The 25391-nt window shown below is 48.2% G+C and overlaps 1 protein-coding gene across 3 annotated transcripts; it reads left to right on the top strand.

Annotated features, from left to right (window-relative positions):
• The first annotated feature begins 686 nt into the window (after positions 1-686).
• NUP133 (nucleoporin 133) lies at positions 687-24866 on the top strand. 3 transcript variants are annotated; one of them, XM_059677402.1, is made up of 26 exons: positions 687-971; positions 2368-2486; positions 3579-3682; positions 4389-4496; positions 4754-4888; positions 5273-5443; positions 6934-7089; positions 7615-7685; positions 8233-8380; positions 9158-9305; positions 10224-10381; positions 11361-11452; positions 11994-12157; positions 13189-13283; positions 14684-14908; positions 15636-15758; positions 16339-16438; positions 16914-17165; positions 17794-17927; positions 18627-18785; positions 19179-19314; positions 19924-20042; positions 20697-20777; positions 21840-21904; positions 23113-23201; positions 24243-24866. In XM_059677402.1, the coding sequence occupies exons 1-26, from the start codon at positions 790-792 to the stop codon at positions 24377-24379; spliced, it is 3471 nt and encodes a 1156-aa protein (XP_059533385.1). In that variant the 5' UTR covers positions 687-789; the 3' UTR covers positions 24380-24866. The 3 variants fall into 3 exon arrangements, with proteins under 3 accessions (XP_059533385.1, XP_059533386.1, XP_059533387.1); XM_059677403.1 differs by having other exon boundaries at positions 20697-20781; positions 21844-21904; XM_059677404.1 differs by lacking the exon at positions 2368-2486 and having other exon boundaries at positions 848-971; positions 20697-20781; positions 21844-21904.
• The last annotated feature ends 525 nt before the right edge of the window (positions 24867-25391 follow it).

Raw genomic sequence — 25391 nt, 5'->3', positions numbered from 1 at the left:
TGAGTCTGTCTTTGCAGCTAAGATGTGTCTCCTGAAGGCAGTGTATCATTGTGTTTTGTTTGCTGATCCATCCCATTACTCCTCTGTGCCTTTTAATTGATGAGTTCAATCCATTTATATATGTTTATATATGTTTTTAATTGATTTTAGATAGGGAGGAAGGAGATAGAAACATCAATGATGAGAATCATTGATTGGCTGCCTCCTCCACGCCCCCTACTGGGGATCGAGCCTGCAACCCAGGCACGTGCCCTTGACTGGAATGGAACCCGGGACCCTTCAGTCTGCAGGCCCACGCTCTATCCACTGAGCCACACCAGCCAGGGCAGCCCATGTATATTTAGAGTGAATATTGATATATGAAGATTTCCCATAGCCTATAGGTTTACCTTTTTTATTTTGTTGTCACCCTTACGGATGTTCCCATTTCCCCACCCCCACCCCTTGGCCTACCTCTGCCAAGCCCCCTCCCTTCCCTGTGACCATCAGCCTATGTTGTGTGTGTCTATAGGTCATGCATACCTGCCCTTTGGCTAATCCTTTCACCTTTCCAGTCCCCCTCCCCGCTGCGCTTAACGTCATCATCCCGCGCACTCCCCCAGCGGGCGGGGCGCGGAGTTTGACGTCATCATCCAGCGTCCTCCTTCCCAGCCCCGACCACAGCCCGCGGCGCGGCGCTTGACGTCATCATCCCGCGCCCTCCCCGCCCCGCTGTTCAAGCTCCGCGCGCGCAGCTCAGCCGCCCCTCGGCCGGCACCCACGCGCGCTCTGTAGCTTTTCCTTTCCGTCATGTTCTCGGCCGTCTCGTCTCCGCGGACCCCGGGGCCGGGCGCCCGGAGGGGCCCGCCGGGCGGGGTCGGGGCGGGCTCCACGCCGCGGGCGGCGGCCAGGAAGGGCCTGTCCCTGGGGTCCGGGGCCGGCTCCCCCGCGCTCTTCTCCCCGGTCGGCCGGCACAGCTCGCTGAGCTCGCGGTAAGCGGTCGCCCCCGCCTGGGGCCTCCGGGCCTTGGGGGGCTGGTCGGGCCGCGGCCCCAGGGCCTCCGGGGTCGGGAGGGTCGGGGAGGCGGGCGCCCGCTGCCCGGGCAGGTGGCGGAGCGGCGCCGTCATGGACCGGCCCCCGCTGTCGCGCTCTCCGTGGGGTTAGCTCCGTGTGGCGGGAGGGAGGGAGGGTGCGTTCGCACCGCCGGCGACCGCCCTCCCTCCCAGCCCTGTGACCTGGTGGGAGCTCTGGCCTCGGGGAAGAGACGGGGACGGTGGCACCTGCGCTGAGCCCGCGCCCCCCCCCCTCCGGCCCGGAGGCGTCTGTACGAAACGCGGATCCGGATGGACAATGCTGGTGGGAGCGAGGCCCCCCCCGTCACTGTGTGGCACCTGACGTGCTCACCGCCCATCGGGATTGTCAAGGGCTTTTAGCGACACACGTGCCCCTGCAGCTAAATTAATGGGGGAGGCTTCCCATAGGCAGGGAGGTGAGAACAGCTTTGCCCCCAGGTGAGAGCTGGCGCACCGGGCCGCACCACGCCCCCTTTCGGGATTAATCTAGGGCTTTAGGAGGAGGCAGCATGTTTCTGAACAGTTTGATGATCCTTTTTAAAAAAAGATGTATTTTTATTGATTTCAGAGAGGAAGGGAGAGAAGCGTCCATGAGGAGAGAGAATCACTGATCGGCTGCCTCCTGCACGCACCTACACTGGGGGTCGAGCCCACCCCGGGGCCTGTGCCCTTGACCGGGAATCAAACCCGGGATCCTTCAGCCGCAGCCCGACGCTCTATCCACTGAGCCACACCGGCCAGGACCGTTGGATGATCCTTTAAAGAAACATCTTTGTTGTACTACCCTGTTGGGCAACAGAGCTCTGGGCCACTCCGTATTTGAGTCTCCTCGCGTAATCTTCATATGATAAGAGAGAGAATAACTTTTAAGCTGGCGACTCTCCATTATTTTTCTGAATGTTAAAACGAAGGTGAGAAGAAAATAACATTTCTCCGGCGGTATCGGCCGTATTGATTGGCAGGTAGCAGCAGCTACGTGTGACCCATTTAACTTCTTTTTTGTTGTTAGTCCTCCGTGGATATTTTTTCCATTGCTTTTTCAGGGAGAGTATTCAAAGCTAAGGAGGCAGAGTTATAAAGAGTTTAGGTGAATGGCACATGCATCCAAAAACTAGAGTATAAAAGTGTAAGGCCCAGGTCTCCTAAATCCCGTCAGTCTTTAATGAAAAATACATTTAGTGACACTGAATACATGAGCCAGAGTTGTATTTCCTGTTCATCAAAGCTCTTCTCTTTATTGTGGAAGTAGACACGTAAACATCAGGGTGACGGGCAGTGTAAGTTATGGTGAAGGAATGTGGTCTCTCTTGTGTAGGGGAACACCCACACGCATGTTCCCGCATCACTCCATAACCGAGACCATGAACTACGACGTGAAGACCTTCGGATCGTCTCTCCCGGTGAAAGTCATGGAAGTCCTGACGTTGGCTGAAGGTGGGTGTCAGCTTCCGTTCGCCTCTCGTTGCCGTTCACAGGAAGCCTCGCTCTAGCCTGGAGCTTGAAATGGGTGCTTTCTCTGCCAGCCCTCCAGCTAAAGGGGCGGACAGGGGCAGCCTGTTTGCTTTTTCACTGTAACTGAGAAGTATAGTAAATTTAGAAGCAGAATTTCGTTCCAGCAGTCAAATCTTTAATGGTTGTAAGTACTGCAAATGCAACACTCAGTCGAATTTCAAATGTTAATTGAGGCCCGGCCGGTGTGGCTCACTGATTGAGCATCGACCTGTGAACCAGGAGGTCATGGTTCAGTTCCCAGTTGTGGGTTCGATCCCCAGTGTGGGGCGTGCAGGAGGCAACTGATCAGTGATTCTCATCATTGATATTTCTATCTCTCTCTCCCACTCCCTTCCTCTCAAATATATATATATATATATTTTTTTTTTTTCTTTTAAAGAATTTAATTCTAGATCTTTGTGATTTTCTGGAATGTTGTTTTTCAAACTATAGGTGGTGACTGAGATCAGTTTAGTGTTTCATAACCAGCATTTTTTAAAAAATGAAATAAAGTAGAATCTAGAATATCAGACTGCATCTCATATAATGTTAAGTAAGTTTTGGTTTATTTTATTTACATTGTTTACGAATGCATCATGATGTAAAATGTATTCATACTGTGAAGGACAGAAAAGTTTAAAGTAAGTACTTCGTTCTAGAAGACGGAATATTTCTCATCAACTTGAACTTGCACATCTTGACTACAATAGTATTACAGAAAGTAAGATATCTGTTTATTAACAAACAAAAATTAAGAAATGTTAAACCTAGGCCCAACATATACTTTTTGTCTTCAGGTATATTTCTAAAAGTGGTTATCAGAGTAAAATGGATCTCTTGTTTTGGATATTGATAACTCCTGCATGATATACAAGAGTATTTTTTGTTGTAAATTAATCTCTTTAATGAGCGGTAACTTTTGTGGTGAAGAGTGTGGTGAAGATTTTGGTGTAAGGAAATGTTAACAGTTGCTCTTTTTCAGACACTAAGATGCACTATGTACCTCATTTTCTTTCCCCTCATATTTTTGTTTAGATGATGATCAGCTGACTGTTCGCATAGATGAAGGTGGATGGGCTTGTCTGGTCTGCAGAGAGAAGCTCATTATCTGGAAGATTACTCTGTCCCCCATTTCCAAGGTAATGGCTCTTGGGAGAGTTGAAAGGAGATAGAGGAGAGGGAACCAATTGGCTCTTAATTTTTAACCTAAATTCTTAGAATTGCTGGGAGGAGAGTCTGAAGCTATTCAAGCATGAGTGGATTTGCATGTGCATAGTGATATGAAACACTGAGCATGTACTTCTCTCTGAACCAGAATACTCTTTCCGGTCCGGGAAGAGATTGGATTGGTTGATATTCAGAGTGCGGTCTAGTTCTTTTTTTTTTTTTTTTTTTTTTTAAATATATTTTATTGATTTTTTACAGAGAGGAAGGGAGAGAGATAGAGAGTTAGAAACATCGATGAGAGAGAAACATCGATCAGCTGCCTTCTGCACATCTCCCACTGGGGATGTGCCCGCAACCCAGGTACATGCCCTTGACCGGAATCGAACCTGGGACCTTTCAGTCCGCAAGCCGACGCTCTATCCACTGAGCCAAACCGGTTTCGGCAAGAGTGCGGTCTAGTTCTTAAGTTTTCCTGATTTTATATCTCTTAAGAAACTTTGTTTTAAAACTACTGGAAGCCTGATCAAAAATTCTGAGAAGAAAGAATATTTGTAGAGTGCTGTTTCCAGCAATGAAATAAAATGCAAAATATGCAGAGAAAGAAAATGGTGAAGTCAGATGCATATTCAAAAAGGTGGACTTGCTGTGAAAGGTCTTCTGTTGGGCTTTGTTCTGCAGTTATCTGTTTGCAAAGAACTTCAGCTGCCACCCAGTGACTTCCAGCAGAGTGCGGACCTGGTGGCTCTCTCTTACTCAGCTACCTCGGGTGAAGCGCATTCTACTCAGGTAGGTGACTTGAATGCTTCTTGAAACCATTTTTTTCAAATAAGGGGTATGTTAAATTTCATGCAATTGTGCAACCGAAGGAGAAAGTCAATTTTACTGTATGATGATTTTTTTCAATATAAAAAGGAGTTTTTATTTCTGATATTTCCTAATCAGATAGTAGATTGCCCTGGTGTTTTAATAACCGTTTCATCAGACTCCCAGTCCTTGTGTCCTCCTTTTCCCGCGGCTGCTGAGTGTGGGGATCTTGTTTTCAGTCTGTTGCTGTCATGGCTGCCACCAGAGAAGGATCCGTTCGCTATTGGCCAAGTCTTGCTCGCGAAGACGCCTACACAGAGACTTGCGTAGATTCGGGAGGTGATAAGACTTACAATTTCCTAGCGGCGGTGCAGGTATCGTATACAATGGATATCCTTCTGTCTGTATTGGAAAGCTGTCACGTGGCTTCGAAGGGGGATTGGAATGACTAAATATTCTGGGTTTTAAGCGGGCCATGCAGGCCAGGGAGCGATAAAAGAGAGAGGAGAAGGATGGAAGGGTCTGTGATCTGAACAGTTTAAGAAACAAAACTGCAACAACAGTTTTTCCATGTAGAATTAATAGTGTTAAGTGAAAGGATTCATACGTGAGTTATTTTACTAGCAGTTCCTTTTTATCCTCGGAGATTTCTTGTGAAGGGATAGGTGATTTTCCTTGTATTGAAGCATTCTGTGTTAATTTTCTTTATCTCGGTGTCAGGCGCTTCACGGAACTAATTGCACAGTATTTGTTCCCAGGGAGGAAGTTTTATTTTGGCCGCGTCGGGGAGCCAGCTGACCCGCCTGACGCCTGAGAACCTGGGGAAGATCCATCAGCGGGCCCTGCCCCAGGGCCACGGCGTGCTCTCCGGGATTGGCCGGAAGGTTTCTTCTCTCCTGGGAATTTTATCGCCTAGCAGTGATCTCATAGTACGTTGATCAATAACTTGTTTTTATAAGCTTGTTTTTGTTTTTTAAATATATTTTTATCGATTTCGGAGAGGAAGGGAGAGGGAGAGAGAGATAGAAACATCAATGATGAGAGAATCATTGATTGGCTGCCTCCTGCATGTCACACGCAGGGATCAAGCCCACAATCCAGGCATGTGCCCTGACCGGGAATCGAACCGTGGTCTGGTTCATGGGTCGACGCTCAGCCTCTGAGCCACACCAGCCAAGGATGAACTCCGTGGTTTTTTTGTCCTTGACTCCTTATTGCGAGTTATGGGAACAACATGAGCTCCCAGATTCATAAGAATTACTGCACCGAGTGGAGACTGCCCTCAGCCGCCTGGTCAGCCTGCATCTGCAGGCCGCCTCCACCTGCCTCTCTGGGCTTCCGTCTCCACCTCGATGACGTGGCTCTGGAGGGCGTGGGCCCCTTCTTCCGCGAGCTGGCTAAGGAGAAGCCTGAGGGTGCCCAGCGGCTCTTAAAGACGCACACCCAGCACGGTGGCTGCGTTCTCCTCCAGGACGCGCCAGAGCCTTGCCCACAGGGAGGGGGTGAGATTCAGGACGCCATGGCAGCCGCCATGGCCTTGGAGAGGAGCCAGACCAGTCCCTGTTGGATCTTCAGGCCCTGGGTCCTACCCGCACGGACCTCTCTGACTTCCCAGAGGAGAGGAAACTCCTCAGGAAGATGGGTGACACCTGCCTCCCCCCACTGGCTGCCGGCCCCCGGGCTGGGCGAGTACCTCTTCAGAAGTCTCCCCCTCAAGCACGACTGGGAGCCCGTGGAGCCCAGAGGCCTTTGAGGGGCCCCTCTGCATCCCCTGGGGTCTGGCTTGTGCCTGAGCCTCTCTCTCCCTGAAACCACTAGGCATCCTTTTAACCACCCTGGAGCCCTCTCCCACGCATTGGACCAATTGGGAACAAGCTTTTTGCAGCAAAAATGAACAAAAAAACACTCATGTATATCCAACTGTAAAACACATGTATACTTCATAAGCAAGCAGATGCTTAAAAGGCAAAATAACATACGTGTAACCATCTACACACGTGCCTCCTGATTCAGTTTTGTCTAACAGCTCTGTGGTCCAAAGCCATTGATGAGAGCTCCCTTGCTGAGTGTGTTTGCAGACTTACATTCCAGACTCTGCTGTGCGTCCCTGACTTCTCGTTGGGCCTCATCTCGCCTCTTTTCTGGTTATAACCTACATGCCGCTCACAGGACGGCCGGTCCTCTGAGGACCCGTCTGTTTCCCCGCGTGGGCCTCTGCCTTCATGTCTCTGCCTGTGGAAACCTGCCTTGCTCTCGGGTCTGTTTCAGCATCACTCCTTCCTTTGGGTCCTAAATGAAGAATTCTGCTGGGAATACGAATCAAGTATCATAAAAGAGACGACATTTGAATTTCAGAAAAAGAGTGTATTAACATTAGTACCGAATCGGGAAACTTGACTTTTGTCTCTTCGCCATACAGCTCTCCAGTGTCCTCTGGGACAGCAACAGGTCCAGCTTTTACAGCCTGACCAGCGCAAACATCAGTAAGTGGGAGTTAGATGAGTCGTCAGAAAAGCAGGTGCACAGCTGGGACCTCAACAGGGCCCTGAAGGAAAACATCACCGATGCCATTTGGGTAAGCAGCGGTCCGCGCCTCTCACTCACATTTGTGGTGACATGAGTATGCTTGTTCCTTTAGTGCTTTATTCGTCAGAACATACTTTAATGTAAAAACACAGTTTTTAGCCATCGGATAAGCAAATCAAGTGTTGAATCACTAGAACAGCGGTTCTCAACCTGTGGGTCGCGACCCCTTTGGCGGTCGAACGACCCTTTCACAGGGGTCGCCTAAGACCATCCTGCATATCAGATATTTACATGACGATTCACAACAGTAGCAACATGACAGTGATGAAGTAGCAACGAAAATAATTTTATGGTTGGGTCACAACATGAGGAACTGTATTTAAAGGGCCAGAAGGTTGAGAACCACTGACCTAGAAATACTGTAACTCCCTGATTGACTTAATAATGTTTAAAACGCCTGCGTCACTCAGTCACTGAGCCACTGTGGCTGAGGCACGTGAGCCGGTGCTGGGGATGCAGAAGTGACCGATGATCCCGTATGCACGGAGCTTACCTTGTTGATGTCTTCACCCAGGGATCTGAAAGCAACTACGAAGTTATTAAAGAGGGGGTCAACGTTCGGTATTTGGATTTAAAGCAAAACTGGTAAGCAGTTACTCTGTCATAAAGAATCTAGGTAGTTGTCTGGGGAGGAGGTTGATGTGTGTGATTAAAATAATGGCAGTCTTGCTAGGTCTCTAATGCTAATCTTGCCTGCTGACTAAGGGGTCCTGGGTTCGATTCCAGTCAGGGCACATGCCTGGGTTGCGGGCTCGATCCCCGGTGGGGGGCGTGCAGGAGGCAGCCGATCAATGATTCTCTCTCATCATTGACGTTTCTATCTCTCTCTCCCCTCCCTTCCTCTCTGAAATCAATAAATATATATATAAATTTTTTTAAATTGTGATTATTTTTCTATCATATTTATCACCTAAAATAGTCCCATGTTTTTTTTAAACATGAAGATTTTTAAAATGAAGATGTCAAGTGAACATTTGCACACAGGTTTCCATGTGAGCCACCGGTGTGTGCTCCTGGGTGCATATCTGGGAGTGGGCTTGCGAGGCCGCATGGGAAGTGCATGTTTAACCATGTGAGGAGCTGCCAGGCTGTTTGCCAAAGAGTCTGTCGCTTTCCCTTTTGCCCTGACCAGTGACGGGCTCCTGGTGCTGGCAGCCGCGTGGCACCCCGCAGACAGCCCCTGTCTCGTCTATTACTCCCTGGTGACAGTGGAGGACAATGGCTACCAGATGTCAGATGCAGTCACAGTAGAGGTCACTCAGTATAACCCACCTTTTCAGGTAAGATCTTATCTAAGTTAAATCCCAGAGTGATGACCGCATGCTGAGTTTTCTTCCCCTAACCATTTCGGGGTCAAATTCTTGAGAGATTCATCTGCAGGGCTTGGGTATATTTTATTTTATTTATTGGGGGGGGGGGTGTATTTTAAAATAGCTCCGTTTCAGATATTGCATTTTACTTGCCATCTCAGACTTGTTCCTGTGCTCAGGCTCAGCTAAAGAGAAATGGAGTCGAAGCAGCCGACAGCAAGCAGTTTGCTGCTGCTCACCTAGCTCTGTGAAGAGATCCTCATGTCTATATTGTCGAGTAGAAAGAATATTGATGGTGAACCACCAAGTGAACAATAAGGAAGAAACTGGGTAGACATTGGGTTTGGTTTTGAGCCCTGTACATTACAGAAAAACTCCCTTTCGCTCCAAGTAGGGTTATATTTGTAGGCATGCACTCAAAGCTCACGTAAATTATTAAAAGGGTGAAGAGATCTCCAGTGTTAAGCTTCTTAATAGCAATTGGACATATTGTTTAGTAACTATGATGTTCATGAGGGAAAGCCTTAACAACTGTAAGTTCATTTCATTTAACCTCCTATAGTACTAATTCTGCTGAATCCTTTTTCTTAATATGACTTGTTAAACTGAATACTGTAAGGAAATCTAATTTGTTCTTTTATTTCAATAAGCCATAATCTGTTGTACCAAACTGGGAATTAGGAAATCATACAGACAAGCTTTCATGTGTCAGTTCTCAGGAAATGTGATTTTGAATTTAATTTTCAGTCTGAAGAGTCGGCCATGTGTCGGTTGATGGTCCCTGACTTCTGCAACCAGACCACCTACCTGTACAGCGAGAGCGCCGTCTTCGTGTGCTCCACCGGCACCGGCAAGTTCTCTCCTCCCCAGGAGAAGATCGTCTTCAACACCCAAGGTACAGAGCAATTAGCGAGATCGGGGAACCCGTTAGTCGTTCTTGTGTCTTTACTCTTCTTCCATAAGTGTTTCTGCAAGCTCGATACCTCCAGGGTTGCTGAGACCTTCAGTACCACACACCTATGGTAGCTGAAGTCACAGCCCTACTGAAAAACCGAAAGGGGGTAGAAATCCCAGGCTGTCATGTTTATGAACAAAAAAAATAGTAACATTTTCTCCAGAAGAGGCCAAGAAGGAAAGAACTGAAGCTCAGAGGCAATTGCTTATCCCTAGTTAGTGAGAGCGACTCATTCTGAGTTGTTCTTTAAGTAAGTGTATCCAGACCCCTGGATGAGAAGACTCATGGGGGAGGGGGTGCGGGGGAGGGGGAATTAGCCATCTGGGGGGTGAAAGAAAGCCAAGCAGATGGTTAAATCAGGATATTTATCTAAAGGGGTTGGGCAGAGGGCGGAATCCCAGTGAGGCAACGGATGAAACCTCGATTTTCTGGCCCCAGCACGAGACTTGACTGGGTGGGTGGGTAAGATGGCATTAAGGAAGGCCCTGAGCAAGCTTAGACCTCCCCCAACTCGCTTCCTCAGTGAGTCAGGAGGAAGAGAGCAAAAGGACCCCATCCGAGTTCAAAAGCTGATACTTTGAATTTTGCAGGACGAGTCATTTGATTGTTTTGCTCCCTCTGCCTGCTGCTGTCTTGCGAGGCTAGTGTTAATTGTCCCGAAGCTGAGGGCACAGGCTGCTACTTCAGACAGCAACAGGTTCTTGACCTTGGGCCTGGGCTAAAGAACTGCGTTCCCAGCAGGAGCGATACTGTCAAGGCCAAGGGCGAGTCCTCGTGCGTCAGCTGAGTTTCTGCCGAGGGGGGCGATTTTAGGAAGCATCTGTTCGTGTGACTGATGGTGTGTTTGCTGTCTTCCAGGGGACAGTATTTTAGGAGCCGGTTCCTGTGGTGGTGTCCCGATCCTTTTTTCTAGAAACAGTGGCCTGGTGTCTGTTACTTCCAGGGAAAACGTGTCCGTATTAGCAGAGGACCTTGAAGAATCTTTAGCATCTTCAGTCGCTGGGCCCAGCAATGAGGTATGTGGTTCTATATTGCTTTTACATTTTGATCTGGCTGTTTCCACAAATGTTTTTAAAAGTCAGGTAGTTTTAAAAGCATTATGATGAAAACATTCGTTCTTTTATCTCTCTCATCCCCTTGGTCCTCTCTGCCAGAGCAGCCACTTTTAAGTCCTTTTTGCTGTTTCTTCTGGTATTTTTCTATGTTTCTAAGTAATAACCATATATTGCTCTCTCCTAATTCACCGATTTTAGACATCTGTTGACTTCCTATTAATGAGGACTAGAGGCCCGAAGCACAAAATTCGTGCAAGGGGCTCGGCCCTCGCAGCCACGGCTTCATCCAGAAAGTCTTCTGGAAGGACGCCTGGAAGGTTGTTCGGCTGTCTAATCTAATTAGCATGTTATGCTTTTATTATTATAGAAATCATTGGTATAGAGCAGTGGTAGGCAAACTTTGGCTTGGCAAACTGCGGCTCGCGAGCCACATGCGGCTCTTTGGCGCCTTGAGTGTGGCTCTTCCACAAAATACCGACTTCTGTGCATGCGCCACGAAGTTTCAATCGCACTGTACGTGCGCGCTCGCACATGGTATTTTGTGGAAGAGCCACACTCAAGGGGCCTAAGAGCCGCATGTGGCTCGCGAGTTTCGGTTTGCCAACCACTGGTATAGAGAGTATGGTGTACCTGTGATTGCTGTCATAGGTGGGCCCAGTTTTTAGTCCAGTAATTAGGAATATTCTGCCGGGTCGGCATGGCTCGGTGGTTGAGCATCAACCTATGAACCAGGAGGTGACGGTTCAATTCCCGGTCTGGGCACAGGCCCGGGTTGCAGGCTCGATTCCCCAGTGTGGGGCGTGCAGGAGGCAGCCCATCAGCTATTTTCTCTCATCATTAATGTTTCTATCTCTTCCTCTTGGATGTCAACAAAAATATATTTTTAAAAAAAGAATATTCTGATACCTTCACTTCTAAACTATCGTTTGTTATTTTACAGAGTATGGTTTTTGAGACCTCTGCAAAGAATGAGACCATAGCCCAGGAGGATAAAACCAGATTGCTAAAAGCCGCTTTTCTGCAGTACTGCAGGTATAACCGGGTTTTAAATTATGGCTCATTTTAAGTCTGAGGACACAGTTTACTGACATGCTCCTTATTTGATGACCGAGCGGGTTGGGAGAAAATGCTTTTTGAACTTGACACTTTCACAACTGTTACTCTGAATGTGGTCGTCACGGGAGGGTCCCAGCTACGCGGGGGGTGGGGGGGGGGATGTAACACCCTCTCCACTTCCTGAAAAGCAGGTCTGCCCCGCCCCTCCGGTGGTGCTGGTCCCCACTGCTCTTCCCCAGTCATCGTGTATGCGTAGCTTTCTGTCTAATCGGCTGATTCCTCATGACAAGTCGTGGGCTGTTCTTCAACGTCCTGTCATTCTGTCTCCAGCGCCTGGCATATTCTAAGCATTCAGCGTATACTCGCTGAATTCCTGAATGCATTTAACTGAATGTCATTCTGAGTCATTACCTTTGGGCTAGAATATGGGACTTTAACTTCACAATTAACTTTCTCGCGGTGGCTATTGAACATGCTCTGCCTCCTTTCATGCTTTGGTTTCCCGATTCCATTTTAGAAAAGATTTGGGTCACGCTCAGATGATGGTCGATGAGCTGTTTTCCTCCCACGCGGATCTGGACTCCGACAGTGAACTGGACAGAGCTGTGGCCCAGATCAGCATGGACCTGGTGGACGACTACCCCGCCTCGGACCCGCGCTGGGCCGAGTCCGTCCCTGAGGGTGAGCACTTCCTGGAGTTAGCATGTGGGATGGTCTGTTCTGGGAGGAACATCTGGCTCTGTTGTTTAAGTGTAGTTAATGAAACAGTTTAATGAAAGGTCGTGACTTTCCTTGTAGTCGATTGTGAGAAGGGCTCCAAACAGATCCACATGATAGAATAGAAACAGGGGACGATGGGGCAGATCTGCTTGTTTAGCCACAGACTGTTGAGCCCTACTTATCTGCTCGACATTTTATTTCTGAAAGGAAACTGGTGTCATAGGCAGCAGATGGCACTTGCTAGCATCCAGAGTAAGTGATGATTTGGGCGTAATCGCTGTGCGTGGCTGTAGAAGCTGTACATTTCCCTAAGCGCTGCAGTGAGCATATCCCAGCATGTGGAGTGTGCACACCACGTGTCTGCCTGCCGCGGGGCTGTCCCTCTGACACCTCCACCACAGCCTGGGCACTTAGGGTTCCCAGTACCTAGGGACTGTCTCAGACACCCCTTTCTCTCCCTAAGTTCCTGCTTAGCAAGCTTGCCAAGCCTCCAGAGACTTAGGAAGAAAACTTAAGTGTTCACCTTCTTTCCTTCACAGTTTCTTCTGAGCTGGCCAGCTTAGACTGATACAAAACAAATGATTAAACTAGTAGTAACATCTTCTATGTTTTAAATACAGTGTGAGTGGTAGCAAACTCCAAAATTTTTCCCTAAGTTTTCTAAACTCTTGGGTAATCCTGTGTAATAAAAAGCGAAAATGCAAAATGGCCCCTTGACTGGGAGTTCAACCAGGGGGTGTGGCTGGCCGGCCAACTGCCGGAGGCCCCTCTCCTCACCCCGCCCTGCCTCCAACACACCCCCCCCCAATGGGGGCGGGGCCCCCACCCATGCACAAATTCATGCACTGGGCCTCTAGTATTATAAATAATGGCATTGAAAAGTTGGTTTTTTCCTTTTGTATGGATTTTTCTTAACTTTTTATTCTCATCTCAGTAATTACGATAAAGCCGGTATGTTCTGTGTTTTAAGTTTCGTTGCTGTGTTTCAACAGAAGCTCCTGGGTTTAGCAACACATCGCTGATCATCCTGCACCAGCTGGAGGACAAGATGAAGGCCCACGCTTTCCTCATGGACTTCGTTCACCAGGTGAGCGTCCGCCGCTGGGAGCAGGGCCCGGACACTGCTCTGCCGTCCCGCCGTCGACTCCCCCAGGGCAGCGGGGAGGTGTCCCTTTGGGTTTTGCATTTTCTCTCTCTTTTTTCCAACTTAAAAGTAAATCAGTCCAGGGCTGTGTGTAGACCTATTACTCCAAGTATAAAAGTTGCATTGAAAATAAGATAAAAAGCACAAAAATCGTGTGTTCCCGCAGAAGTGTTGTTTCAGCTTTTCCTAGGATAGCCTGCCTTTCATTCAGATTTCCCCTGTGCTTTCACGTCAAGCTTACATTTCCCTGAGTTGATGTTGTATTATTAGAAAGACAGTGGAGAGGAATAAGGCGGTAACAACAAGAGTTTTAGCTGAGGATTTTTAATTTCGAAGTGCCCTGAGAGTCAGATTCTCATTTACAGTGCTTTTTAAAGGGATAGTGCCATTTATATGGAGCCTAAAGTAAAATTAAAAAACATTTTTGCTATTAGAATTGTTACACAAAACAACCCAGTTTTGCCATCATAGTGGCTCCCACGCCTATGTCCCAATGAGTGAAGCTAGTCTCATTTTTGCTTGTTTTTTCCCAAATCAGGAAGCCTTCGTGTTAAAAAGATTCTAGTCCCTGATGCCTGCTAGGCCTTCCTGTGGGGGCCAGAACATTCTCTCTGCTGTTCAGTGCGGTAGCTCCCTGTTCACAGCATATAAAAATGTATAGAACCAGGTCGTTTATTCATGATGCGGGTTACGCTTAAAATGCGGAAGACGTTTAGTGTTTATGTCTGTCTCTTGGCTTTTGGTAGTTCAGGTTATTGTAATGATTTAGCAAATAGGAAGTTAGAAAAACTCTAGACCCTAGTAACATCCCAGAAATGGGCACCAGGCAAACCAGAAGTTGGAGCGCAAAGGATTAAAGACCCTCCCGCTTGTACCCCCACTGCCCCCCACACGCACACACTCACTGGCTTTGGGGTTCTGGAAATCGGTTGTTGAAGATGGAAACTGCTAAGTAAATAGCCCACGGAGTATGGAATCCAGGGGAGTTCATGGATGCAGATAGGAAAGAACGACTTTATCATTTTGATAACCAGAAGCAATCATTTGAGAAATAAGCTATCTAGAGACAACAGTGGACAGAAACTCAGGAGTAACCCTAAGCTTAGAACTGGAATGTCTGTATTTCTTCCAGGTGCTAGCTGTGCGTGTGTGTGTGTGCATGTGTGTGTGCGTGTGCGTGCGCGTGCATGGGTGTTGGAAGTAGCCAGGAGAGGCAGCGGCGGGACTTTGTGGGGAGCGCTAAGGCGGTGGCTCTGCACCCCCCGTGCTTGGGTGGGAATGTGACTGCATTCTTTGTGTTCCTGTAAATGCGTTCCAAGAACGTGTGTCTCTCTCTCTGCAAGGTGGGCCTGTTTGGGCGCCTGCGCACTTCCCCAGTGAGAGGGGTGCCCATGGCGACGCGGCGGCTGCTCTGTGAGCACGCGGAGAAGCTGTCGGCCGCCATCGTCCTCAAGAACCACCACTCGCGGCTGCCTGAGCTCGTGAACACGGCCATCCTGCTCGCTCTGCACAAGCGGGACTGCGACGTCCCAGCCAGCCTGACCCCCGCAGACGTCTTCTTCAGGGAGGTGAGACGCGCGAGCGCTTCCCTTCGTGGCTGCATCGAGCTGGGCTGCTTGCACACGGATGGTGCCCACGCAGGGGGGCGATGGGGGACAAAGAGCTCGTTGAAATTTTAAGTTGGACTTCCTACTTTCTGGGTAAATTATTCAAAAAGTACCACTGATGGATGGCTTTCCGGTGCTCGCTGAACTAAGAAGCCCTCCCTATCCTTGCTAAATGTTTTAATCCACATTTTAAAATACATTTTTATTGATTTCAGAGAGGAGAGGGAGAGAGAGAGAGAACCATCAGTGATGACAGAGAATCATTCATTGGCTGCCTCCTGCACGCCCCGCACCGGTTAATCCACTTCAAATGACAAAAAACAACGTCTGCACATGCTCAGTGCAGATGCAGCCCTGGTATGCCTAATACATAGTGCAAGTCAGTGACAATGTCCCATTTCCCCCCAGATATTTTGGATCCTGCAGATAGCTATGAAGGGCTGCCTATATTTGCTATTTAAGTTTAAAATCTACCTGATAACAGTCCAGAATTCGCTTACCTATAAGACTCAATTATTTGGGCACTCTAATTTTTCAAAGTTAGGGGATTTGAACTTTTCTTCATTTACACAATTATTTTCACCGTTACTTGTTCTTTTCTGACTAATGAGCTGAAGGCGTAGCCCGTTGAGTGGATTCTAGGTGGCTGTGATTGTGGCCCATGGCTGACGTCTCTCTCCTCCCGCAGGTGTCGCAGGTAGATACGATCTGTGAGTGTTTGCTGGAACACGAGGAGCAAGTCTTAAACGAGATGTCTTTGGAATCAGTTGAATGGGCTGAGGTGGTGATCAGTGTGAACAATATTCTCAAGGTACCAAAATATGATGAAGTTTTCAGCAACTCAAAGCCCAGATGTGGATAGAGGAGAAAATGGTTTTTTCCTATTCTGTATCACTAGTCATTTATAAGAGCTTTGCCACTTGTTAATTCTGGAAAGTTAGAAAATTATCAGTCATTTCATCAATCAGTTAACAGCTGTTTTGATATTTGCATGTGCATGTTAAGTTTCCGTAATCCTGGGTTCTATTTAGTGGGATAAACCTCTCTTTGGAAAAGGATATATATATCATTGCAAATGTATTATTCATGTAACTGTCTAAATAAGTCTGTTTTTTAGCTACTCAGAAGCTCACTACTTATTGATTAAAACTTGCATTTAATTTTAGTCCATGTACTTTATAATGGTTTTTTTACTTTGGTTACCATAGTTTTCAAAAATTGGAGTTAGATTATGGAGTTTGATTTCAAATGCAAAAAGAACCAAAAAGTTATCCTCCAGGCTTGTATTGAGGATTTTTTCATATAAGTAGATTTTGATGTTTCGAATTCCCTCGAGAAATACTAGGACTCGTCGCTTTCTGCATATGGTAACGCATTTCATTTTTCTCCAGGACATGCTGCAAGCTGCTAGTCATTATCGGCAAAACAGAAACTCCTTGTACAGCAGAGAAGAACCACTGGAAAAGGAGCCTGAATATATTCCGTGGACGGGTGAGCTTGCGAGCACTGCGCCCAAGGTTACGGGTCTCCTAGCAGTTCCTCAAAATGTGTTCTAATGAGCCGTCACTTCGGAAGCTGAGTAATTCCCCCGGTGCAGGGTTGGCAGTGAAATGCAGAGTAGCATCTACTAGGGTTTAATGCACATAAGTACTCATAGAGGCGGGGCCTGGCCCTGGAGGAACTGACCTGTTCTATGTTGACTCAATAGAAGAAAGTACGTGGAGTAGCATGAAACGAATTTAGAAGGAAGGGAGGGAGGGATGGATGGAGGGAGGGCCATGCTGACCTGGCTTTGCTGAGGAAGTCTTCATAGAGAAGATGGGTTTGAGCCGGACAGCGAGAGGGGTGCTGAGCTCCTGTCCGTTCTTGCCCAGCGGTGGGAAGCACTAGGATGCTCAGGCAGGTGGTCTCTCCCCGAGGCACTGTGCAGCCCTCACTTACCATCTTATTTTGTGTGATTTCACAGCAACCAGCGGCCCTGCCGGCGTGCGAACAGCAATAATGCACCAACATGAGATCATCCTGAAAAGGGTTTATCCGCAGGCAGACAGCAACCTCCGGAACATTCTCACCGAGCAGCTGATCGCACTGATCGACTGCTTCCTCGATGGTTATACTTGTCAGCTCAAGTCTCTGGACAGATCCAGGGATCAGGAAAGATTTAACAACCTGGAGACTGAATACGTACAGAAGAGGTCAGACCTCTTGTCTCCGCTGCGTAAGTGCCTGGTCGTCAGCTCGGGCTGTGGGCCTTGGGATTCGCAGAGCAGATGCAGGCGTCCGGTCATATGCCGTGTACTCAGTGTAAGAGCATCAATCCGACGGTGGGAAAGAGGGGCAGCCTTCTGTGTCCTTTACTCAGCCCTGTTTCATGAGGACGGGGGGGGAGCCGCTGTTTTCCTCGTACGTGAAGAAAGGGAATGGCACCCATTGAGGTAGCCAGGGACTGAATTGGCATCTTTAATGATTTTATTTTACTTATTTATTTTTTAAATATATTTTTACTGATTTCAGGGAGGAAGGGAGAGAGAGAGAGAGAAACAGCAGGGATGAGAGAGAATCATTGATTGGCTGCCTCCTGCACGCCCCAGGTTGGGGATAGAGCCCGCAACCCGGGCATGTGCCCTGCCAGGAATTGAACCATGACCTCCTGGTTCATAGGTCAACACTCAGCCACTGAGCCGCTCTGGCTGGGCTCTTTAATGATTTTATATAGATTCCGAAACCAAATGTCAGTTTGGAAAGGTTTCTGTCCCATTCGTTGTTTTTAGGATGTAATACGGATCAGGGTTACATCTTAAGTTTTCACTAACAAGCTTTGTTTCCATCTGGTCTTCCTTCCGCAGTCACTCTAGGCCAGCACGCGTGGGCTGCTTCGTTAGCAGAGAAATACTGTGACTTTGATATCTTAGTGCAAATGTGTGAGCAGACGGACAACCAGACCAGACTCCAGCGCTACATGACCCAGTTTGCTGACCAGGTAACACGCTGGGACTGGGCAGTGGCTGCTGTGTGAAGGTTTCACCATTTCCTGTCTCACCTGGGGTTTGGAACATGACACCATCTTTTCGTGGTTAGCTTGGATACTAATGTATGTATTGCGTTTCTCTGTAAACGGGTAGACTGTTCTTTACATAGAAGTATTCCTGAAAGGTTTCCTTAGGTGTATTAATATTGGTGGAGCTTTAAAACTTTGAATGGAAATTGGGGGAAGCATGGGATGATGCTTTGAGAGAGCCCACATTCCCACACACCTCAGGCCTTGTTCACCTTGCTGGAAATCATGCTTCCTGTTTTCAGAAAAATTCCCATTGCCCGGCCGGTGTGGCTCAGTGATTGAGGATCAACCTATGGACCAGGAGGTCACGGTTCAATTCCAGGTCAGGGCACACGCCCAGGTTGCGGGCTTGATCCCCAGTAGGGGGCGTGCAGGAGGCAGCCAGTAGATGATTCTGTTTGAGGAAGAAGATTTTTCTGAGTCTGAATGTCCTCATTTGTCCGATGTGGTGATTCAATGAGGTTCTTTTTGAGGACCTATCATACAGGAAATTCGAGTTAAAATAAGATTTCTATTCGGGAGTCTCAGACCTTAGGGAGAAATTTAATATTTTATTATCAGAAACATATGTTTTAAAATGGTTACTAAACATTACTGGGTTCTTGGCTTTGTTGTTTGTAGAATTTTTCAGACTTTCTCTTCCGCTGGTACCTGGAGAAAGGGAAAAGGGGCAAGCTGCTCTCTCAGCCCGTTGCCCAGCACGGACAGTTGGCAGATTTCCTGCAAGCACATGAGCACCTCAGCTGGCTCCACGAGATTAATAGCCAAGAATTAGAAAAGGTAAGAAGGACGCAGTTATATGGAGCAGATTTAGGGAACTTTACTTAGTTTTATTGCAGTCTTTTTGTAATTAAAATCCTACTTACAAATCATTTAAAATGTGTATCTCTCTTTCTCTCACATAATTTGAATGCTTTTGATCTATGATAGTGTTGCCATTACTTCTTACAGAGCAAATGCATTTTATGTGTTTCTTTTCCCAATAATTAGTGTGGGTGGTTGATGTTTTATTGTGAAATTACTTTTTCGTATGTATGGTCCTTATCAGTTTTTAGGTTTGCTAATATTGACTTGATTTTTCATTGATGTAGCTTAGGGGGGAAAGTTTGAGCTGTACTTAACGTTTATGTCTATTTAAATTAGTGACCAAGTTTCATATTTTGTTTTTTGTAGGCTCATGCAACACTTCTGGGTTTGGCAAATATGGAAACTCGTTACTTTGCAAAGAAAAAAACCCTTCTTGGCTTGAGTAAATTGGCTGCATTAGCTTCAGATTTTTCAGAAGATGTACTGCAAGAGAAAATTGAAGGTAAAAGAGAATTTGAACAAGGAGGGAACTGTTAGATACGTCTCGATGGGGCATTTCACAGTACGGTCAGCAGCATGAATGACAACGACAAAGACAGGACGCTGCCTTACAGGAGCCTCAGAGCCATGAGACCAAATGCAGTGTGAGATGCTTTTTATCATCATTGATTTTGATTTTTAGAGAGAGAGGAAGGGAAAGAGAGAGAAACATTGATCGGCTGCCTCCGGTATGTGCCCAGCCCGGGGACTGAGCCCAAAACCTTTTGGTGGATGGTTTGCTTCAACCAACAGAGCCACCCGGCCAGGGCCAGCGTGAGATTGGCTGGCTCCTGAATCAGCTCCCAGATAATCGAAACAGTTACGGCGGACATTTCAGGGACACGGGGAAATTGGAGCATCCCCCCCGGTTAACTGGTTCTGGTTGCTGAGATAATCCGTGTGACTTGGATCAAACCATGAATACGTTTTAACGTAATCAGGAATCGAGGAGGAGCTGAGTAGGATGAGGCGATCTTCAGAGAGCGCCCTTTTTCCTTTGAAATTCAGATCTGCTTCAGGACGGAGCAGAAGTAAGAGCTGGCCCCTCCTCACCATCTCGCTCTGATTCTAGAAATGGCCGAGCAGGAGCGCTTCCTGCTGCACCAGGAGACGCTGCCCGAGCCGCTGCTGGCGGAGAAGCAGCTGAGCCTCAGCGCCATGCCGGTGCTGACCGCGCCACAGCTCATCAGCGTACGTGCTTCTCGAACCCTTGCGCCATTTCGCAGTCCCCAAACCTCAGTCTCTCGGCGTGTAGCGCAGTTTCTAAGAGTAGTCAGCTTTCCACTTCCTGTTTCCTGGTGACTTCCCCCTGGAATCGGTTGTTGGGAGCTGCCTGGGAGCAGGAAGCCAGGGAGCAGACAGCCATGGGCCAGCCCCTGCTCCCTGCGGCCCATCTGTCCCTGAGGATGCTGGTGACCAGCAGTTCCTTGTGTGTGACCCCTTCCGTTCCGGACACATCTGTGCCATGAGATACTTCCAGGCTCTTCTCTAAGGAAAGTGGTCCGCGGGCCTGGATGGAACAGCCCGTAGCGCCACCCTCTCGCTGTCCCTCTGCAGCGTGCCCCGCTCTGAGCATCGCCAGAACCTACTTTGAACCTAAGAATGTACATTTCCTGGCATTTTACAAATATACACACCAGGTTACTCCAGTGAATGACTGACTGACCATACGCACATTTTAAAAGACAGTTTGCCGTGAGAGAGATGGAGTATAATTTGCTAAGTGACACTGTTCTTTACCATAAAAATAACATAACTTACTTGAGAGACAATGCCTTCCCCAAGAACGTCTCTAGTCTCCTTATATCTTTACTTAAACTGGTCCTTTATCTTTACCTGCCGTAGCTCTACGTCTGCGAGGAGAACGGAAGAGCTAACGAGTATGATTTCAAGAAGGCCCTGGACCTGCTGGAATATATCGACGAGGTGGGTGAGGTCACGCGAGATGACCACAGGCATGTCAGGGTTCTACCGGGCTTTCTGTAGAACCGAATACGTTAAACACGGCCTCTCCAGCCCGCCATGAGGATGTGGCAAGGCGGCTCCGCTCCCCTCGCTCTCCGTACGTGCCGCTCTTCAGAGGGAGGGTGGTGTCCTTTCCTGATGCTTCTCACTCCCAGATGCCTTTTCTGTGCACAGATAACAGTGCTGCTTCTCAGAGTCTGAAGGAATTTTCCTCTCTCATTTATTAAGCCGTGATTAGTTCCCTGGTGTATGTTGCTTTATTCATTTGTTCTGGGGAGTAGTCACCCTGTTCTCAGCCTTGGACACAGAAGAGATGATGATGAAAGCGCTGTGGGATGGGTCGTTCATTGGCCTTGCCCTTGAGCAGCTGGTGGGCTGAAAACAGCCGCTGGGAGGAACGTGGCGGGTCTGAGACAGACTCTCCTGCTACGCGGAGTGAGTCAGGAAAAGTCAAAACCTTAGGGTTTCCCTCAAGTGTGGGACATACATCCGAAAGCAACAAATGTAAAAACCCAACAAAACGTCATAAACAGAACACAGTTTGGTGGTTACCCGAGGGGAAGGGGGCAGTGAAGGGTGAAGGGGTCATACATGGTGACGGGAAATGTGATGGAATGGGGGGCACATGGTGCAGTGCACAGACCACTTAGAAAGTGCACTTGAAACCTATGTGATCGTATTAACCAAAGTCACCTCAATGCATTTAAAGAAAAAAATAAACTTTTGAAAAAGAATAAAAAACAATGTTTTGGTTTTTACATCACCTTGTTTAAAATCTTAACCCTCTCACTGTGTCTGATAAAATCAGATTATCCGAGGAGAATCAGAAACCAATTTACAAATTATTAATTGGCTTACTCCCCTGTGCAGTGTTAATGTTTTAAAGAAAGGGAAATATTTTTAAATGATGAATTAAAGTAAAGTAATACTTACGCAGAATTAGGAGTTGACACAACTCAAACTTAAGCATGTGTTTTTTCAAATCGGGACTTAATGAGGGTTTTTTGTTGTTTTGCTGTGAAGGAAGAAGAAATAAATATAAACGACCTGAAACTGGAAATCCTTTGCAAAGCTCTTCAGAGAGATAAGTAAGTTCTCGTGGCGAGAATCTGAGATGCGCTTTTGGAAAAGTCTCTTTAGGGATATTATATCACATCAAGTACTGTTGTAGCCTGATTGTATATACACTATTATGAAAATTGTAATGGTTGCAATTAGTCATCTTAACTTTGTCATTAAATAATTAAGGCATAGCTTAAGAATTTGAAACACTGGTACAATTTTACTTTAAAATTTAGACTGTCAGTTTACATGAAAATACATGCTCCTTATTTTCACAGAAGCATGGCCAGTTCTCCAAAACGGCTTGAGGCTATTTTTTTTTTTTTTTTTTTTTTTAATGAGCGGTTATTACAGTTGGAGGCTCAGCGCCCTCTGGGTGATGGAGACCTGGTTGCGCATCCCTCTCCGCCTGGCACAGGGCACTTTTGACCCCGGGATGGTGGAGTAGGTGGTGGCAGAGACAGACTCAGAGTAACCGGCTATGGGATGGATGCTTCCAGGAAGAGAGTTTTTAAAGGAGCAGGACTTGGTGCTGCCCCAGCGCCCCTTCTTCCTGTGGTGGCGAGAACGGCAGCAGAACTATTTTTAGTGAAGCGTTTCTCCCTCTGACCCTCCCATAGAGTGAGAGTTGTTGTCCCATTTGGCCTTGGAGGTCGGCCTCTGAAGCATCTCGCTCTGCCTGCTTCACTCTCCTGCCTGATCGTCACTAAACACCCTGTCATTTGGCCCAGTTCCTGGCTTTTTGTTGATTGCGTTGGGTAAATCCATTGATTGCTCATTACCTAGCGGTGCTCCTGTGTTGGACCTTCATGGTGGACAACCTCCACCAGATAAAGCAGACTTCCATACCGGGCACCGGTTCCCTAGCAGCCCTTTTATGAAACCTGAACGTCCATGTGAACGGTGACTGGCCTGTGCGCCCAGAGCTCATGCTCGGGGGTCCTCTCCAGGTTTGTTACGTCCGCACAGAGCTTCCCGGGAGCGAGGCCTCACGGCTTGGTATTGACATCAAACACGTCATGGCTGTGTTTGGCGAACGGCTACCTGAGTGTGGCACCTTATACCTAATACAGAGAGTCTCCGTATCATCAGCATTTAAAGCCCTTCGTTTCCGTCATTGAAGGAGGATCGCAGAACTCCCCGTTCGCTCCACCCGCGCCCCACCATCAGAACAAACCCCAGTAGCAGCCAGACGCCGACTTCATTTCCCTTTCGTCCTGATTCTCTTTTCCAGCTGGTCCAGCTCAGATGGTAAAGACGATCCAATTGAAGTATCGAAAGACAGCATATTCGTGAAAATCCTACAGAAACTTTTGAAAGATGGTGAGTGGCTTGTGAATGTCGGACATGAAGCATCGCTCCTCAGTTTTAGAAGCTTTAGGACAATGGGGGTTTGCCGGGGTGTCAGATGCCGGGCGGTTTAAGGTTAAACAGTAGCACGTTCAGAACTAAGCGACTTGTTTAAATGAAGGAAGCCTGTGTCCGGTGAGGCCTCCATCCACGTGGGTCCTGGTCGCTGCCCGCAGTCTCCGTGCCGGACGGGGAGTGGGAGCAGATGTGGGCTGTGACATTGAAAAGCGATAAGATCGAACACATCACTTCCTGGAGTTTTTCAGATTGGAAACTGGAAAGTGCTGTGATAGCTTTTACAAGTGTGATACTATATTATAGAGAAAACGGTTTTATTGAAAGTTTAATGGTGATGAATGTATGTAAATAATTTGTATTTAGCCTGATAGCATTTATTAATCTAGATTTTTATTGTATAACAGGTACAAAAAATTGTGCTAAGCACTTTGAGAAGCTTATGGTAATTAACATGTTATAAAACATTAGTTTAGGTATTTTTCTCCAGTTTTCTTCATCAAATGAGAACATTTGTACGTACTCTCTTGTAACTCCCCAGGCCTCACTGTACACAGTCCGTTCAGTCGGCTCCTGGCTTCCGGCTCTCCAGGGGCTGGTGAAGAAATGATCCCCCCACACACACCTGATTTTAGATTTAAACTGGAATACATTTGGGGATCCTGTAGCTAGCCTTCAGGAAAGTATTTCTACCACGTTATTTCCAAGTCGGAGGATATATAATCCTTTCCAGGTGATGGTTACTTTAGAGAAACACACCTTCCACCTGGGAGGAGGGGCTTACGCTGTGGAGAAAAGGAAAGACGTCCGGTCTCATTGAGACCCAGATAGACGGCTCTTTGCCCACTCGGGGAAAGCGCTTCGGCGAGACCTGCAGGCCTGTGACCCAGCAGCGCCCGCGGCAGCACCATTGCAATAGCAGCGCAGGTGTTGGCATCACCCATCACCTGATTCATGGGAGTTTCACGACAATAAAAACGGACTCTGTTTGTGTCGCAGGCATTCAGCTCAGCGAGTACCTGCCCGACGTGGATGACCTGCTGCAGGCCGAGCAGCTCGGGGGCCTGAAGGCCAGTCCCTACTTCGCCTTCGTTTTGAAAGCAAATTACGAATATTACGTCCAGGGACAGGGGTGACTTCTGGAAACGGCCGTCATCGCCGGGATCGGCGACAGCTTCGTGGGAAAACGATTGGCCTTCACCACCGGGCTTTCTGTGCCGCCTCACCCGGTTCGGACGCGCGTTTTAGGCTTTCCCCGGCAGCTCCTGCAGAGCAGCTGTGCCCACCGTCCTGGTTTCCGTGACATGGTGTTTCCTCTCCACCTTTTTCCGTCTGAAATGTGTTCGTTGTCCGGGTGCTCGCTGCGCGTTCCGTCTCCTCCCTCCGCCCAGAGCGCTGAGCCCCTGCCCCGGCCCCGCCGCGTGTGCTCCTGGCGCGTCCAGGCCCCCGTCCCGCGGCCCCGAAGCCGGCGGCCGCCCCGGCTGTCCCTGACGTTGCTGTGACTCGGGTGCTGCGCCCGAAGGCACTCGGGCCGGTGTCTGTCCTGTTGGGCTGTTGGGATGTTGGTAAGATAAGGGTCACGTGTCGCCGACTCGTCAATAAAGTGTTAGACGAAATGACAAAGCAGAGTGGGGCTCGTTCGTGTGAGCGTGGTACCTGATGGGCTCGTTGGGAAAGCTTTAAACTGCATACATGAGAGTGTTCAGGAGAGTGTTTTAGGGCATAAAACATGCGTGTGTGGGTCGGGGTTTCCCACGAGGCTGACGTCAGGCGGCTGGCCCAGCGGGGGAGGAGCTAATAGAGACCGGAGCAGGAGTGAGTGACCCAGAGACGGGGGCGGGGGGAGGGGGGGGGAGTAAACCTGTGACTCCACCAGAAGTAACTCCCGTGGCCATTTTGAAATACGCCTTAGGCTGTTGGGGGCTGTGCATCTGCCATACGCTGTGGCCTCTTGTTGGGAGAGATGGTGAGCATGTCTGCGTGTCCCTAACCTGGCTCAGTGGCTCCCCCTCCCCGTCTGTGGGTCCTTCCGTCTGCAGCAGAACCGTGGACAGTGAAACCAGTCTTCCCGCAGGGCTCCTGGCCGGAGATGAGCGTTAAGCCCCTACAGCCCCTCATCAGCGCCGCAGCGAAAGGTGGCAGGAAACC

The sequence above is a fragment of the Myotis daubentonii genome, chromosome 20 (genome assembly GCF_963259705.1).
Source record: "Myotis daubentonii chromosome 20, mMyoDau2.1, whole genome shotgun sequence".
NCBI classification, from domain to species: domain Eukaryota; kingdom Metazoa; phylum Chordata; class Mammalia; order Chiroptera; family Vespertilionidae; genus Myotis; species Myotis daubentonii.
This window is presented reverse-complemented; position numbering and strand designations above follow the sequence as displayed.